This window comes from Rhinolophus sinicus, chromosome 7, assembly GCF_057876585.1.
Source record: "Rhinolophus sinicus isolate RSI-liver-muscle chromosome 7, RSI-T2T, whole genome shotgun sequence".
Lineage (NCBI taxonomy): Eukaryota > Metazoa > Chordata > Mammalia > Chiroptera > Rhinolophidae > Rhinolophus > Rhinolophus sinicus.
In genome coordinates this window covers 29,586,830-29,606,267 of record NC_142507.1, presented here as the reverse complement: position 1 = coordinate 29,606,267, position 19,438 = coordinate 29,586,830, and the positions used below count along the sequence as shown (strand labels likewise).

The following is a 19,438-nucleotide window of genomic DNA, read 5'->3' as shown; positions in this document are numbered from 1 at the left end:
TCTCTGATCCTTCCAAAATTGATATTGGTACAAGTTGTCTCTGTTCTTAAGAATTTGATGTCTTCTCTAAACTTTGCCTACATATCATTACATCATTAAACATTTTAGAATAGGTATTGTTAAGATCAAGCTTGTGTCAGAGAGCCTGTGGAGAAAAAGGAACTCTCATACGCTGTTGGTGGGAATGCAGATTGGTGCAGCTGCTATGAAAGGCAGTGTGGAGGTTCCCCAAAAAACTAAGAATAGAATTATTATATGACCCAGCAATCCCTCTCCTGGGTATATATCCAAAAAAATCTGAAAACATTTAGCCATAAAGATGTATGTTCTCTGATGTTCACTGAAGCTTTATTTATGGTGACCAAGACATGGAAACAACCAAAGTGTCCTTCAATAGATGACTGGATAAAGAAGATGTGGTATATATACACAATGGAATGCTATTCTGCCATAATAAAAGATGAAATAGTACCATTTGTGACAAAATGAATGGATCTTGATATTATTATGCTAAGCGGAATAAGTAAGACAGAAAAAGTCAAGAACCATATGATTTCACTGATATGTAGGATATAAAACTGAAAGCAATAAAGGAACAAGACAAACAAATAAAAAACAAAAAAAACTCATAGACATCGACAATAGGTTAGTGATTCCCAGAGGGTAAGGGGGGAGGGGTGTGGTAGATGATGGTAAATGGAAATCAAATATATGGTGATGGAGAAAAACTGACTCTGGGTGGTGAACACACAATGAGATATATAGATGATGTATTACAGAATTGTGCCCTTGAAACTTATGTAACTTACTAACAATTGTCACCTCAATAAACTTTAATTTAAAAAAAAGATCAAGCTTCCCAAATCCTTCTACTTCCTATAGTAGTGCAAATATAAAAACAAGGAAAATAGTAAGCTGAAATCTCAACCCCAGCCTGTGTTTTCTTGAGTACACATAAAACCCCCAAAGAAGAAACACATTCTATTTTTTGTTACATCATTATATGCAAATGTCTGTTTTGTCCTCTGTTCTATACTTCTGTGCTGAGCTCAGCTCTGCTAGTTTACATTCCATCAAAATGATCCAAGTGCAATTTCAAATTTACATTATCATCATCAGATTCTACACCAAAGCTCACTTTCCAAATGTTCCAGTGTAAGCTATGCATGATGCAAAATTTCTTTCTTTCTTTTTTTTAAATTGGGGTATATTGGGAAACAGTGTGTTTTTCCAGAGACCAAAAACAATACACTGTTATGAAAATATGTTGAAACTGGCCATTTTTCTCTCTCAGGTTCAAGTGGCTTTTAGTAACTGATTATTGGGGTTCCAGCCACCAATTTTGACCAGGCCTGTGATTTGATTCCTACCAGAGTTCACAATACTGAAAGTACATGGTTGAATATACTGTTGTTCAACTCAACCACAATCCCAGTGGATGGCTTTCATTAGAACTTGGCAACATATCTGGCTCACAAAAATTTCTAGTTATTTTTTTTTCTAAAGCATGCCCCCAAATTATATAATATTCAATTGTTTATAATACATTAAACTAGTTTAATATCCAAAACCACATTTAGAATACCTGAGTCTCCATGAAGCTGGCTGACATCATTCATTTGCCATGCCCCAGTGATTCTGAGATCCATCCCACCCAAATTTTGGGAATATTCAAGCTGCTTCCAGTGGATTTTTCATATAAATCACCTGCTTTGGCTTATGTTGCACACTTTCCTAGGGCCTCTCAGGGGTCCCTGGAGCCCAGACAAACAGCATCTGGCTTGAGCATGTCCCATACCTCTGGCTGAGTAGCCCAAAGTCTGGCACTAGCGGCAGCTGGTCTGGTTTGTGAATTGGCCTCCTGAGGCACTTCCAAACATGGCATGAGTGGTGGCCATCTGTGAATTGCTTTGTGGCTCTTGCCAGGTGGCCTCAAGTGGAGCATGGGTTGTGGCTGAACTTGACTTGCAGCAGGTTCCCTCCCAGATGGCCCTGGGGCTGGCACGCCTAGTGGCCAGCTTTGAAACAAGCTGCAGCATCACCCACCTGCCTCCAAGGATGATGCACCCGAGGGGTGGATTGGACAGGCACCAGAGCCATGCTAAGGCAGGTCCTGCTCTGTAGCAACAGCGCCTGCACCATAACTCCTCCACTGTAGTTATGGCCAGTTCTCACAACTAATGAGCCCAAGGGTCTCCCTCCCATTGATGTGCAAACAGCAACCAAGGTTGAGCTACAAGAAGAAAGCACACAAAACACACACAAGGACACAACTGGAGTGTGCAGCCCAGGTGACCCGGAAGACTGTGCCACTGAGCCCCACAGCACACCTACTACGTAAGGCCACTCTACTAAGACTGATAAACATAGAAGCCCTACCTAGTACCTAGAAAGAAACACAGGGAAGCAGCCAAAATGGGGAGACAAAGAAGCATGTCCCAAATAAAAGAAGAGAACAAAGCTCCAGAAAATGAACAAAACAAAATGGAGACAAGCAAAGCAATCTACCAGATGCAGAGTTCTAAACACTGGATATAAGGATGCTCAGTGATCTCAGGAAGAACTTCAACAAAGAGACAGGAAACATAAAAATGAAGGCAAAAAAATAAATAAATAAAAAGGACCAGTCAGAAAGAAAGAATACAATAACAGAAATGAAGACTACATTACAGGGAATAAACAGTAGATTTGATGAAGCAGAGGACTGAATCTGTGATTTAGAAGATAAGGTAGCACAAAACACCCAATTGGAACAGCAAAAATAATTTTAAAAAATGAAGAGCTTTCTGGGACAACATCAAGCATACCAACATTCACATTATAGGGATGCCAGAAGAAGAGAGCAAGGAATTGAAAACCTATTTGAAGAAATAATGATGGAAAATTTCCCTAATGATGGAAATAATTATGGTGAAGGAAATAGGTATACAAGCCCAGGAAGCACAGAGATAAGGGGCTAATATCCAAACTATATAAAGAACTCATACAACTCAACAACAACAAAAAAATACAATACATTAAAAAGAACCCAATTTAAAAAATTGGCAGAGGACCTGAACAGACACTTCTTCCAAGAGACAAACACAGACTGAAAATAAAGAGATGGAAACAATATTTCATGAAAAATGGAAACAAACAAATAAACAAAATCTGGAGTAGTCATACTTATAACAGACAAAATAGACTTTAAAACAAAGACTATAACAACAGACAAAGAATGACCTAGTAATCCCACTTCTGGGTATTTATCCAAAGAAACCCAAAATGCTACTTTGACAGGATGTGCTCATTTACATGCTCATTGCAGTATTATTTACAACTGCCAAGACATGAAGACAACCTGGGTGTCCCTCAATGGATGAATGGATAAAGAAGAGGTGGTACATATATACAATGGAATATTAGTCAGCCAAAAAAATTAAAAAAGAATGCAATGGATCTAGAGAGTATTTTGTGGATTATAGTAAGTCAGACAGCAAAGGACAAATGTTGTATGATTTCACTTATAAGTGGAATCTAAAGAACAAAATAAATAAATGAAACAGAAACAAACTCATACATACAGAGAACATATTGATGGTTGCCAGAAGGGAGGAGTGTTCGGAGTGGGTGAAAAATGGGAAGGGATTATGAAGTATAAATTGATTGTTACACAGTAGTTATGGGGATGTAGTGTATAGCATAAGGAATATAGTCAATAATATTGCAATAACTCTGTATGGTGTCAGATAGGTACTAGATCTATCAGGGTAATAGATGGAAGGGGGATTAGGGGGAGGGTGAAAAATGTGAAGGGATTAAGAAATACAAATTGGTAGTTATAAAATAGTCACGGGGATGTAAAGTATAGGGAATATAATCAGTAATATGGTAATGATTATGTAAAGTGCCAGGTGGGTACTGTTGAATAACTGCTAAACACCTGAAACCAATATAATATTATATGTTAGCTATATTTTAATAAAAATCCTAAGAGATTGTATTTAAACCAAGTTGCTTTAATATAGAAATATCTCAATATTATAATTAACCAAATTCTACTCTGTGAGACACACAAAAAATATATGGACAAAGACATATGGAAAACTTACATAAAAGAATCCAAGTGGCCCAGATATATAGGGAATTTTCATTCCCAAGAGATACTTGACTTGTGAAGTCACGACGTGGGTGGCAGCCCCAGTTGTCATCGCGCTGATCACAGGCTCCGTAAACAGGAATGTAGCCCTGCCCAGGTGTAGCACAAAGATGGCCACCTAATAGGACAAAGGAAAATGAAATTTCCCAAGGTTCCTAGAGGGATTAATATGTAACACATTTTCATTTTCATTTCACACAGACATAGCGAACTAATGTGAAATGTGTTTTAAATTTTTGTATGTTCAATATTTTGAGTCTTCTTGAGAACATTATCAGATTCTAAGACTCCAAACATTATTAGGTACAATGTAAGTGCTTCGATAAAAATTAACATATCATTTTTTACTGACAATTGACTTTCTTTTTTTTCTTTTCCTAATCATACATGTTACCAAAAAAAAGGAAATATGCTCAAATCAGTTACTACATGGGGCTCTGTGGAGAAAAAAAAATCAAATTTGCATTATCATATCTGCAATTTTTAAAAAATATCTAAAAGACGTGATTCATTACTTTACAGCTAGTCAGTTTAAAACTGCAAAAGCATTGAGAAAAAAAAGTCATTTCTTGAGTTTTCCCAGTTTCCAAGAAATGGAAACATACTGTTTGACTAGAGACTATGTCAAGTAGTATTAAAGGGCCAATATTAATAAGAAGATACCAGGACTTATTTGCATATGGAAAAGAGCAAAAGACAGAGATAAGTTTAAGGGGTATGTCTTAAGAAACCTAAGAACAAGCAGAAATGTCATTTTTCTTAAACATTTCCTTACTACTCCTAGCATCATACTTTATGGCAGCATCATTCATGACAAAACAAAATCATCAACTCTGAGTTGAAGCTGTGCATTGAGTTCTGCTGGGCAAAAGATGACATAGAGAATCAAATCTCTCTTTCACTATTAACACAGCAATGATTAGTGTTCTTCCTTTACCAGAGAGAGAGCTTTTACAATTGTGTAAACTCAGTCATAGAAACTGCAAAAACAAAAATCCACTATTTTGAAATTAACATTAAATTACATTCATGAATATCCACACTGGAAAAGGGACATAAAGTGGGTGATGTTGATATACCCTTTCAATGTGTTAATTATAATATTTAGGTCAGGTCTTAAAATTCTTGTTCAAAAATATGATTAATGGGCAGCCATTTGGCTCAGTTTGTTAGAGTGCAGTGCTCATAACACCAAGGTCACTGGTTCAATTCCCACATGGGCCAGTGAGCTGTACTCTCCACAACTAGATTGAAAACAGTGACTTAGGAGAACTGACTCTGGGTGGTGAACACAGAATGTGATTTATAAAGGATGTAATACAGAATTGTATACCTGAAATTTATGTAACTTTACTAACAATTGTCACCCCAATAAACTTTAATTTAAAAAAAAAGAAGAAGAAGAAAACAATGACTTGACTTGGAGTTGATGGGTCCTGGAAAAACACACTGTTCCCCAATAAAATACAAATAAGATTACTTATTAAGGAAATCAGAGGAAAGAATAGCAATGAGATCTACTTATATCAAGAGGTCATAGTGATAAAAATGAGAAGTGCTATCTGGTACCACCACATCCTAAATTGCAAAATACATAATTTCTATCACATGCATTGCCCCTTGGCCAAAAGCAATAATGCTCTAAATTCATGTTAGAATGGCACTCAAACCTGAAAATTTAAGTTCTGATCCTGGCTCCACCATATCCTAGCTTTGTGAAATAATATATGAAAGAGCTTTGAAACCTGTAAAATGCGCAACATATGTGATGCATTAGAAACATCCTAAGGAGTCATAATTATTTACCCAGTAAGCCAGCCACCAGCTTTGAAAATGTAGAAAGGGCCATACCACATTTTCCAACTCTGGAAAACTTGGAAGAATTTATCTGTGCAGAAAGAAATGTATTTGAATAGTTTGCAGTTTAGCAGCCCCCTTTTATTCAAGATCTAGTAAAGAAAATAATATGGATCACAAATGTAGAATTCAGGCAATTTGTTTCTGTCAACATAGGAAGCCAAAGCAGCAGCTTGTGTTATTAACATTTTTTCAGAAACGGCATTGGTTTGTCAAAGTAGAAATGTCCTAAGGGAAATATGTAATCAATAAATGGTGTAAGTGCTAATGGAAAGCACTGATCTTCTTGGCAACTCTTGATTCATAGTCTGTTGATTTTTATCTTGCAAACACAGTCAGTTAAGAAAAACGTTGAACTATTTTTTCTCTAAGCATATCTTTACTAATAAATTAGTGTCAATTTATGACATCAACTCTTACATGCCATGAGGATGAAATTAGCATATTACTGAAGTAAGATGAACACCAGAGAGTTGGATTTTCATTTCAGTTAAATACAGCATACAAACAACTCAAATCTCTGAAACTGTGAAATCTGTTTCTTAACATGGAATTTTATGCATACGGGTACATGGTATGTTAAAAAGTTCTCATCTGTATGCTAAATTCTATCTTCATTTATTTTGAGAAGCAAACTTTTGGGAGTCATTGTAGAGACCATCGCCATTTTACCTTCTGTTTTTATTTGTTTTCTAAATTCAAGCACCTGCTTAGAAGGGTTATTGATTTGTCATGCCTGAGAAACAAATGTCACCTAACCTGAAGTGATTCACCAATCACTTCCAGCTACCTACTATCTTCTAGTAGCAGCTGCTTTGTCATTTCCACAATCTGAACGTTACAAATGGAAGAATCCAGGAAAAGTGCAAGATATAAAAAGAGTTCAACCACTTTAAATGTTGCAAATATAGGTATCTAACAGAAACCAGAAAAGATGGAGTACCCTCCTTTAAAACTTATCCAAAGACTTAAAGTATTTTTATAATATTCTACTTGTACACACTTTATGCTTTAAAAATAAAATCTTCCCAGAAAGGGATAAATCCTTAAAATGTAGAACTCTTGACTCTGAAAGATCAAGAAGCCCCTTAAGACCCAATTTCTAACACAAACTATTGGGTACATGAAGGATGCTTGCAAACAGGTGAGATTAACTGAAGTGAAATTACTCTCTTATGGATGACAATATTCTCCATAACCCAAGATAATGGTAAATACTTTAGGGGGAAGAAAAAGAAAGAGCAGAAAGAGGGAAAAGAGAAAGGGAGAATGAAAAGAAATTGAAGAAGAAGTTAGAGAACTTTCCACACGACCCAAATTTCAACATTTTATTCACATCAAAATTGGGGATTATCGACATAAGAAACATCCAAACCTGCAGAGAACTTTAATGAGTTTATTTGAGCCAAACTGACAACAATTGCCAAGAAGCAAAATCTCAATGGATTAAGAAAATGCCCCAGAGAAAGGCAGTTTTGCATCTTATTTTATACATTAGAATCAAAGGAGGAGATGAAGGAGGGTTACATGAAATCCATTGGTAGTAGATTAAGGAGCTGGGGGAAAGCAAAGTGGGGAAATCTCTGAGACTGGAAAAAAGCAAAATGGAGAGACACATACTTCTTTTACATTGGTGGTAACAGGATAGTTAACATTTTATAGCACATAGAGATGGTATACCAGGAACAAGATAATAATGAGGGGTTCTGTAGTCTGGTGCTCTGGTCTGGTGGATTGTGCCCTGAGGGGTCCAGAAAAAGGGATTACTCTGACATTCCAAAGGTATGTTATCTTAGACACAAAAAGACAATAGACAGTCTCACTTAAGGTAAAGATTGACTTTTGTCAAGGAAGCTACAGACCAAGGATGTGACTAACCACCATGAGCAGCTTTTAGTTAGGAATTTTTATGTTTAGACCACCCTATTTGGTTAATTTTGGTCTCTGAGTTTGTAGGGTCTGCCAAGCTGGCCTCCCCAAGCTTGTCAGGTTTAGTATGTGGCCCCTTTTTCATCCACATAGCTCATTCCCTTTTATCACTGAATAGTATGGAAGAGGCTATTATATTCTGAATTCCACAGCACATAACTTCATAAGTACCCTTTTTTCTTTTTTCTCTCAAGTCCTCTGGTCACACAGAAACTTTTTCTGCCATATCCTTATGCAGCATTCAATTGTTTTCCAAAAAGGGAGTTTTGCAGGAGTGACATCCTTCTTATATATGAAGGTCAGACAATTACTTTCATGAAAAGGTGCTACATACCTCATTGCTGAATATCACTATGGTCACCTTCGAAGTACTCCCCTTGGGAAGCTATGCACCGATACCAGTGCCTAGTCCACCCTTCAAAGCAATTTTGGAACTCTTTTTCTGGAATGGCCATCAGAGCTGTCATCATATTATCCTTGATGTCCTGAATGTCACCAAAATGTCTTCCTTTCAATATTTCCTTTATCTCCGGGTAAAGAAAGAAGTCATTGGGGGCCAGATCAGGTGAGTAGGGAGTGTGTTCCAATACAGTTATTTGTTTACTGGCTAAAAACTCCCTCATATACAATGCCATATGAGCTAATGCATTATCATGATGCAAGAGCCATGAATTGTTGGTGAAAAGTTCAGGTCGTCTAACTTTTTAACGCAGCCTTTTCAGCACTTCCAAATAGTAAACTTGGTTAACTGTCCAGTTGGTACAAATTCATAATGAATAATCCCTCTGATATCAAAAAAGGTTAGTAACATCGTTGCAACAAGTTCATGAACTTAATTGTCAGACCGCGTACATTTATTAAACACTTAATTTTGCCACGAAATATGCTGTGCACTGGCTCAAAAATCAGAACTGTGTTTTGGTCGGATTAATATGATGATAGAATGTGGAATAACTGGCCATTTCAGAGTAGTTGTAAGAGGGTTAGCTAAATGAAGAGGACAAAAGCACCTAAACTAGTCACAGCAGGGATGGAGAACAGAGATAAGTGTTGGATTATCCTCTAGACAAATTGGTCATATGCTTAGGAAACATAGTTTATTTTTTATTTGATTTTTTTATTGTGGAATATATCAGAAATTCACTAGGCTTAATTAAGAATTATTTTTGTTTGAAATTGTGTTGTAGGAATATTTCCCCAAATGATGTAGGGGAATTTTGAGTGAGTGAGTGAGTGATTGCTAGGATCGTGTCTCGTGAGACAGAAGAATGGAAACACAGACCCAGGAGAGGTAAAGAGTTTTAAAAAGAGGATAGTTTATTGAAAGCAAAGGGTCAGAGCTCCCGAGCGGGAAGGGGTCCCGAATGGGGGTGTCCAGTGACTGAGGCAAAAGCTCTTACTTTTATACCTTTCCTTGTCTTTTTGGGGAAGGGGACTGGTGCCTTGTAATGAAATTTGTCTACCAGGTTTGTTCTGCTTGCCCATCCTGAAGGAATTAGCAAAATAACCCACTCTTATCTATCAGATCTGCTCCATTTGTAAGGCCAAAAGGAATTTTATGTTTAACCTCAAGGCATTGTTGCATTTTGTCCTGGAGTGAAGGAGTGATTTCAAAACCTGAAGTCTTAGAATATGTCTGTCTTGTTTATTCCACCAGGGACCTCCCTGTCTACTTAGCAACATACTAACTAACCTGTCTCAATTACATGGTTGAAGGAGGCACCATAATCTTATCAGTTCTCCAACTTTTCTAGAAAAATATAGGCTTTCATGCAAGCAGCATTGAGAACAGAACTGTCAGGATTGGACAATGACTTGATTTTCTGCCTTCCTTTCTGCCCTTGCTAAAGAAAACAAGTTGTAAAATGGGATGATTGGAGCATGATATTATAAGATGCAGAGGAGTAGGGAGTGGCAGAAGTGGTTGTAGTTTTATTTTTCATCAGGTGAGGGCTGGGGGACAATTGTGAAAAGACATGGAATATTTCATTGACTAGGTCCCCACATTTACCCTGGACAGATCTGACAAAATGCATGACCAAATTAAAACATTATAATACACTCTCCTACTCCTTTTTCATTAAGAACCGTGTTACAATTTAAACAGATATAGACACATTCTATCTTCTGTTAGGGGATGGACAGAGAAAAGGTAAAAACAACAACAACAACAAAAGCACTCAACATAATTTTGGTTATTTAATAAGGTGATACTGCTAACATTTAATTGACTTTTTTCCTATTCAAATAATTCAACTTGAGGCAGGGCCTTATTTGGGACCCTTGTAGTAGAACCTTCACAATGTCACTGGCCTCACCTTTCCTTGACCTATAGCTTAACAATAGATTACCCCCTGTGGCTTGAGCTTGGAATGTCCCCTGTCCCAGTTCCCTGCTTTAGAAAATTACCCTGAAACTCATGATTAATACTGTTAGACCATTGATCACAATCTCTATGATCTAGCATTCTTTCCAGGCTACTCCAATCATTGTTCCTGGGTTGTTGATGCCCCCAGACAGCCACAGTTGCCAGAAGGAAGGCTCCATACAGACCTTGGAACCATCATGTAGCCTCTGGAGGAATGCCCAGATCTTATAATGTTAAGGCAGTTTTTGAAAGTGTTAACCTGCTGCCTTCTTAGATCACCAGTGGTCTGACAATAAATGCTTATCCTATTGCCCAACTCATGTGTCGTTCTGAGCTGCACAGGCAGCCCGAGCCCTGGACTTGGCTGCCCTCTGGTTTCAAACTCACATTTATTAAATACCAGCTGCTGAAATTATAGAGCTAAAACAGTGTCTGTTACTTTGAGACTCACAGTCCAGAAAGGGAGGTAAATATGTAGAAAATATTTCCTGGCAGATTAAGTAGTCCTATAATGTAAGGCATAAACAGTGTCTTATTCATGGAAGTAGGGAAATTACTTACAACCATGTCCAGAGATATCAGATAAGGGTTTTTGAAATTATTATATTTGAGCTTAGCCTTAAAGGATAAGGAGGAGGCAGGCAAATGGTGTGAAAAGAGCCTCAAAGGCTTCGAGAATGGCAGACACACAGTTGTGAAGTTTAGGACTTTGCCCCACCACATTAGTCATGCCTCATGCACAGGCTGCTATTACTATTAAGTAGGTAAAATGTGAGAAAGAACTAGAACAATTCCTACCCCTAGAAGCTGCTGGATTGAGTATCCTTGAGTTCTTTCTCAGTATTAGTTTAGAAAGCCATGTAGCACAGCAGTTAAGAGACATTATACTGGAGTCCAACTCCTAGGCATCCAATTCCTAATTATGAGATTCTAAATAAGTCACTTTACCTTTTAATATGTTCATCTGTATAATGGAAAAAGTAATATTACTTATTTCATAAACTATTGATGGGGATTGAATGTACGAGATCGGACAATTAAGTTCGCGAACTCATCCTAGAAAAACTGCTGCATACTTCATTACAGAATATCATTATGGTCTCCTTTGAAGTACTCCCCTTGGGAAGTTATGCACCAATGCCAGCACCTAGTCCACCATTCAAAGAAATTTTGCAACTCTTTTTCTGGAATGGCCATCAGAGCTGTCATCGTATTACCCTTGATGTCCTTAATGTCATCAAAATGTCTTCCTTTCCATATTTCCTTTATCTTCAGGTAAACAAAAAGTCATTGGGAATGAGATCAGTTGAGTAGGGAGGGTGTTCCAATACAGTTATTTGTTTACTGGCTAGAAACTCCCCCACAGACAGTGCTGTGTGAGCTGGCGTATTGTCATGATGGAAGAGCCATGAATTGTTGGTGAAAAGTTCAGCTGGTCTAACTTTTTCATGCAGGCTTTTCAGCACTTCCAAATAGTAAACTTGGTTAACTGTTTGTCCAGTGGTACAAATTCATAATGAATAATCCCTCTGATATGAAAAAAGGTTTGCAACATTGTTGCAACAAGTTCATGAACTTAATTGTCAGACCTCGTATGAATACATGTAGTAAACTTGGAATGGAGTTTAGTATATCAAAACATAATAAATATTATTCCTATTACTGTGAGGAATTTTCATTTTTATAATTTTAAGAATGTTTTTGATGAGGCAGAAAAGGATTAATAAAAGTGAACCTGAAAGGGGACTGCCCAGGCCTGCATCCCCTCCCCAGGAACCGCCCAGGCTCATACCCTAGAAGTAAATCTAGGATGGCTAAATCCTCATAAAAAGAGGAGATAAGCCCCAACTGGCTTTAACTGGTTCTTCACACATGCACAAACTGCCAAAACCTACCCATCAGTTGAACTCTAGCCTAATTATAATGCAATTAGAATGAAATGAACATAAAGGCTTGCCCCCTCCCCGTGGGTTTTTCTGTATGCATTCTGGGTAAGAGCATGTGCAGAAAGAAACTAGGTATATAACCAACATACAGTGGTACCTTGGTTTTCAAACGTAATCCGTTCCAGAAGACTGTCGAGCTCTGAAACATTCGAAAACAGCCGACAGCTAGGCCTCAGGATCTTGCACTCAGCGGAAGTCGCGTGACATGTTTGATTTCTGTGGTGTGTTCGAAAACCGAAGCATTTACTTCCGGGTTTATGGCGTTCATAAACTGAAATGTTCGTCAACAGAGACATTCGAAAACTGAGGTACTACTTATGTCAATCAAATGACCTCAGTCTACAAGTCACATCTCCTGCCATACATAAATTTACCTACATTTTCCTATATAAGAAAAAGCTAACCTAAAGTCAGGTGCAGTCCTCTGCCCTGGCAATGTCTAGCCCGGCTTCCCTCTTCTTTAAAAAACTTACTTCCTTGCTCTCCCCATTTCAGGCTGAGTCTGTGAATACTTTTCACCTTTTGTGAATGACCAGGGATTAATCCCAATGACACAATAATTATTATAATCCTAATTTTATTAAATTTATTACTTCTTAGCTTCACGAGGTACAAATACAGCTGGAAAGATCTAGATTAAACAAAGTAATGACTTCCTGACTTTAATGATTGTGAAATAGTAAAACATCATCAAAATAGATTTTAGATTGTCCTTCCCCTGCATTACAAAAGAGTGAAGACAATGACTTTTCCGGAAAGAGTATTTTGTGTCGAATCGAAGGTTAAACTACTTTACATCCTTTTTTCTTTATTACTTCAACATTTTATTTCCTGTAATGTGACTAGAAATATTTAACATTTCTTTTTAGAAAACAACTTCTCTTTCTCTAAGGAGAGAGACCTGCTAATCAATGTGCTCAGATAAACAAAGTACTTTAACTTTCAATTAACAAAAATTAAATGATTATAGAAATATTAACAAATTCCTATTTATCCGGATATACAATTCTGTCATGTTTGATAATTAGAAAGTGTGGACGGGCCACATATTACGCCTGACAAGCTCAGAAAACTGATATAACCACAGGAGATGGTGTGAACATAAAAAATGTCATAACTAAGTGGGCCATGGTGGGAAGTCACATCTTTAGCTTCTTTCATAAAGTTAATCTGTGCCTTTAAGTGGGCCTGCACTTAAAATAATATCTTTGGAATGTCAGTAATCCTTTTTCCAACCAGAGCTGGAAACTGCAAAATTCCTCATCATTATGCATGTGTCCTGATTACTATCTCTATGTGCTGTAAAAAGTGAACTGTTAACTATCCTGTACCCACCAATGTAAAAGAAGTACCAATCTCTCCAATTTACTTTTATCCAATCCCAGAGATTTCCCCACTTTGCTTTCTCCCACCCCCTTAATCTATCACCAGTGGATTTCATGTAACCCTCCTCCTTTGATTTTATATATAAAATAAGCTGCAAACCGCCATTTCATGGAGCATTTTCTCAGTCCATTGAGATTTTGCTTCTTGGCAATTGTCATCAGTTTGGTTCAAATAAGCTTAGGATTTTTTCGTTGATAAACATGTGCAAGATTTTATGATGTTATAAACTCAGTCTTGCCCCAGAGTTTTATAAACTCTTCCAGCTTGAGATCAGGACTATCTGAATGTACTGAAGGACATCATATAGGTCCTCTTTATTAATAGCATGCTAATGAGATAGAAAAACCATAGGCAGTCAGGGACATGGCCGTGGTAGAGGAGATTAAGACCCAGACTATAACCAAAACCAAAGAAAGTTACTTTAAAATACCTCACAAACAAATTCAAACTGCAGAGTCCACCAGAATTATCAGCTCAGGTGCAGGAGACCAATCAGCTCTGACTCAGAGATATTAATAGTTCCCAGCAGAGCCCAGCTCAAAGGGCATTCCACTTTCGGATTCCCCCTCTCTTCGGAGAGCTGTTCTCTTGCACTTTACGATAAAACTGTACTGCTTAAACCTTGCCCCTCCGATCCACGTTCCCCTTCTGCGGCGACTGCGAGATCAGGATCCCAGAACACACCAGGATCCCGCATCATTTCGGGGCTCTCCTGGGATATAAGGAGAGGTAGGCACACTTCATGCTTCTGCTGCCACATGCCTGGCTTCAGGCTTCCATTTTAAGATTCTCTCTGTCAAAAAAAATTAGGCCTCCGTCAACCATTTAAAAGCGACTAGCAAGGCTGCCAACCTACAAGACTCAGAGGATAGGTCTTCTGGGACTGGAGGTGGCTGATGCCCAGATCCGCATCGGGAATGTTGGCCGCCCACTGCCTGGCTTCTTTCCTCACGAATGGAGACGTCCTCGGCACGCAACCAGCAGTGTAGACCCTGGATGATAATTGCAGGGCCCTTCCGAGGTGACACTACAGTGGGTCCCAAAGGTCTCCGAGGTCCTGCGCTAGTCTGACAGTCCCAAGTGGATGCCTTAGACCAACCCTTCCACCACTGTCACTCTCTTTCCAGCCTTTCCTATCCTTAACACCTGTGAGACGTTGGTCCCGGGTCTTTCCCTTTCACCCCCTCATCCACTGGACATCTTCTCCCCTGCAACACCTAAGGTAATAAAATCAACCTTTGTCTTTACCTCACCTCCTCAGTCAACACAGATCTCCTCTTTAGGCACCTGGCAGAATTCCTCATCGACCCCTACTGGGATCTCCTCATGGCTCTCAGACACCAATAGCACTGTCCTGAGGTCCCCATCCAACACCTCTGTTGTTTCTGTTCTCCCACCCACTCCTGCCGTTTTACTAACTCTTGCCTAGTGGCCTGCATACATCTGGGCCTCCACCTTTGGGGGCCCGAATATCTTGCCGCCTTTTTCTCACACCTCTGTTTTTGCAGGATCATCAAAGCCACATCCCATATTTCCGATTCCCTGTACCTTAAGGAATCCTCCTTCTTTGCGGCCTTCTGGGGTTTTCACAATCGTTTCCTTAGCCACTCTCAGGACTGGGAGTCCTTACAATCCCTATCACTCAGGCAGGTTCCCTTCCTCCAGGTCTGGGCCATTTACACCCTCATCTCCATTCTCTTCAAACAGAGTCATTTCTACATATTCCATCCCATTAATTTCCAGGATGCTGAGTCGGGCCCTTCATCCCTGCACTCTAAAGCAGCCTATTATCAGCCACACACTATATAGGTCCCTTATCACAGGGGTAGGTAGGCATTCACTCAGGGTCTGGGCGAGGCAGCCCAGGTAAGCATGAATAATCCTGGCCACCCATGACCCCCACAGTCTAATTCCTGCTCATGCAGTGTGTTAGACCCAAAGGACTAGAGGATGCCTTACACAAAGTAGTGGGAGAAAAGAGCGATAAAAGGATGGCTTTCCTTTTCTTCCTTTCAGAATGGGCAATCAGCCCTCAACTGCCTACACCCCCGTGAAATACATCCTGAAGCATTGGGATAAATTTTACCTCCAGACTCTGAAGAAATGGTGCATGATATTCTTTTGCTCTGAAGTGTGGCCCCAATACAAGTTAGAAGATGGGGGAACCTGGCCTCCTGGCGGAAGTATCAACTACAATGCAATTAGACCTGTTCTGTAGGTGGGAAGGCAAGTGGTCCAAGATTCCATATGGTCAGGCCTTCTTTCCCTTAAGAGACAATTTAGACTTATGCAAGGAATGTTGAATTAACTCCGTCCTTCTGGCCCTCATCTCATGCCCCCCTCCACCAAAGACATCAGATAAAATACTTTCCCCCACAGCTGAGGACAAGACACAGGGAAAACAAAATCGCCCAGAAATTTCTTCTCACCCCCCCTTCCTCAGGGCCAACCCATCCCTCAGCATACCTTACCTGTCCTCCTTACCCCAGGCCGCCTGCCCATAGTCACCCCACCTATAGGGTTAATATCTTGCCATTGCAAGAAATGCCAGGGGAATTCAGCCCAGTCAGGACCCAAGTTGCTTTCTCCCTACAAGATCTCAAACAGATAAAAAGAGACTTAGGGAAATTTTCAGATGACCCGTACAAATACATAGAGCCCTTCCAAAACTTAACTCAAGTTTGTGATCTTTCATGGAAGGACACCATGTTAATCCTTAACCAGACGCTTACCAGTTCTGAAAAACAAGTGGCCCTACAAGCTGCTGAGCAATTCGGGGTATACCATGATGAACAGACAGGATGAGACCCTGTCAGGGAACCCTTCCCTACAGGAAAACAGGTAGTTCCTACTAACGATACCCAATGGAACTCTGATACCGCCATGGGAAACTGGCAGAGAAAGCACTTTTTGGCATGTATCTTGGAGGGACTGAGAAAGACACGAGCTAAGCCCCTCAATTATTCCAAACTCTCTACCATCAGTCAGCAATTGGATGAAAATCCCTCAGCTTTTCTAGAGAGACTTAGGGGAGCCCTAATCGAACACACCCCTATCATACCAGACACTCAAGAAGGAGACATAATACTTGGAGATAAATTTGTAACCCACACTGCCCGAGACATTCACAGGAAGCTACAGAAGTTGGCTATGGGTCCTGAAGTCACCTTAGAACAATTACTAAAGATAGCCAATACAGTGTTCTATAATCAGGATCAGGAGGAGGCACAGGACAAAGAAAGAAAAATTAGAAAGAAAACAGAGATGCTTGTGGTGGCCCTTTGGGCCTCTGCCCTACAAGAAACCCAGGAAAAATCTAATTGTTATCAACACGGATGGTCCAGGCACTGGAAAAAGGGGGCAACATGGAGACCACCCCAGCCATGCCCCCTCTGTGGAGACCAGTGGAAATCATAATGTCCTCAGAGGTCTCAACCTCCAAGGCCAGTTGCATCCAGCTTGGCCCCCACACAAACTGAGGGGACCCGGGGTTCTTAACCATGGCTATCACATCCCAGGTGCCCATAGGGATCCCCATGCCCCAGGTACTCTTAGAAATAGAAGGAAAGCCTGTTGACTTTCTTCTAGATATGGGAGCCACCTTCTCTGTCCTCCCCTCCAATCCAGGAACACTCTCAAACTGCTGTGTATTTATCCATAGAGTAACTGGAAAACCAGTAACCAAATACTTCTCACAACCCCTGGGGTGTTTGTGGGGTGACTTACTGTTCTCTCATACTTTCTTGATCATGCCAGAAAGTCCCACTCTCCTGCTGGGAAGAGACCTCATGACAAAACTACAAGCTGTAGAACCTAGCCCCTGAACACATTCCCAACTGCCTCCCGGTAATAGAAACAGACATCGACCCTGAGGTCTGGGCTGAGCCTGGAATAGTCGGCTGTGCCCTAATGGCTACCCCAATCTGTGTTTACCTCAAGGACCCCCATACATTTCCTAGCAGGAGGCAGTACCCCTTAAAACCCGAGACTCAACAAGGATTATCTCAGTTATCAATAACCTTAAAAAGACAGCTCTCCTCAGGACATGTAACAGTCCTTGTAACACCCCTATTCTGGGAATCCGAAAACCCAATGGGGAATGGCAATTGGTACAGGACCTCCAGGCCATCAACAAGGCAGTTGAGAGTCCCAAATCTGTACACACTCTATAGTCCCAAATCGTACGACCTATAGTCCTAAATGCGTACACACTCTTAGATACCTAAAGAAACTAAATGGTTTACTGTCTTAGACTTGAAAGATACCTTCTTCTGCATACCCTCACACCCTGATTTGCAATACCTTTTTGCTTTTGAGGACCCTGAAACCAGACCTCGCAGTTCACTTGGATGGTCCTTCCCCAGGGGTTTAGGGACAGTCCACATTTATTTGGACAGGACCTCTCGAAGGACCTGTCTGAATTATCCTCTGACCAGTGTACCCTCTTACAATATGTAGATGATCTCTTGTTGTGATCTGCCTCTGAGAGCCTTATAAGTCATGCAACAACTGCCCTCTTAAATTTCTTAGCTACCAGGGGTTACAAAATTTCTAAGGCTAAAGCCCAGATATGTCAAACTACAGTCAAATATTTAAGCCTAACTCTTTCAGAGGGATGGAGGGCCCTAGGGTCAGATAGGGTCCAGCCTATTTCTACATACCCCCTCCCCAGGACTCTCAAACAACTTAGAGGATTTCTAGTCATCACTGGATATTGCCGTCTATGGATTCCCTGTTATGGCAATAGCCAGGCCTTTATACCAAACAATTAAAGACACGCAAGAGGTTGGGACACACCTGGTGCTCTGGAACTTGGAGGGTGAACAAACTTTCAATCTTTTAAGACAGGCTTTACTAACTGCCACAGCTTTGAGCCTCCCAACTGGGGAGCCCTACAACTTCTACATCACAGAGAAAAAAGGAATGGTGCTAGGAGTCCTAACCCAACAAAAAGGACCTTCCCAACAACTGGTAGGATATCTGAGCAAGGAGTTAGATGTAGTAGCTCGTGGGTAGCTTGCCTGCCTCCGGATGGGTACAGCAACTGCCCTCTTAGTACCAGAAACCCTCAAACTCACTCTGAGACAAGACCTCAGAGTATACACCCCACACCATATACAAGGATTACTAAGCACTGAAAATAGTCACTGGCTCACAGATACTCACCTCTTAAAATACCAGGCCCTACTGCTGGAAGGACCTATAACACAGATCAGGACTTGCTTGACCCTAAACCCTGCTACCTTCCTACCCGAGGAGAGCATAGAACTCATGCATGATTGTCAACAAGTATTAGCTCAGACCTATGTGGCCAGGGGGTACCTATAAGATATACCCCTAGACAACGCAGAATAGATGCTTTTTACTGATGGGAGCTCTTTATAGAAAATGGAGTCTGTAAACCTGGCTATGCTATAGTCACCCTACATACTGCCTTAGAAGGTAAGACCCTACCCCCTGGGACCAGTGCTCAGCTAGCCAAACTTACTGCCCTCACCCAAGCCTTAGAACTAAGCAAAGATAAAAAACAAACAAACAAACAAAAAGAAACTAACATATATGCTGATTCCAAATATGCCTTCTTAGTTTTACATGCCCATGGGAACATCTGGAAAGAAAGAGATTTCTTAACTGCCACCAAGTCTCCCATTAAATTCCATCAAGAGATCAACCGGTAACTCCAATTGGTACTCCTGCCTCGAGAAATAGCAGTCATACATTGCAAAGGACATCAAAAGGGAAATAATGAGGTTTCCGAGGGAAAACATTTAGCAGATCAAGCGGCCAAAGATGCTGCCAAACAGTCTCCAGTAA

General features: G+C 40.1%; 1 protein-coding gene across 1 annotated transcript in view; it reads right to left on the bottom strand.

Annotated features, from left to right (window-relative positions):
* Nucleotides 1-19,438, bottom strand: part of SLC26A7 (solute carrier family 26 member 7) — a 263,341-nt gene that overhangs the window by 144,154 nt on the left and 99,749 nt on the right. Inside the window, exon 4 of the mRNA XM_088799743.1 lies at nt 4,092-4,256. Coding sequence (XP_088655869.1) covers nt 4,092-4,256 — 165 coding nt within the window. The remainder of the gene's footprint in view (nt 1-4,091; nt 4,257-19,438) is intronic.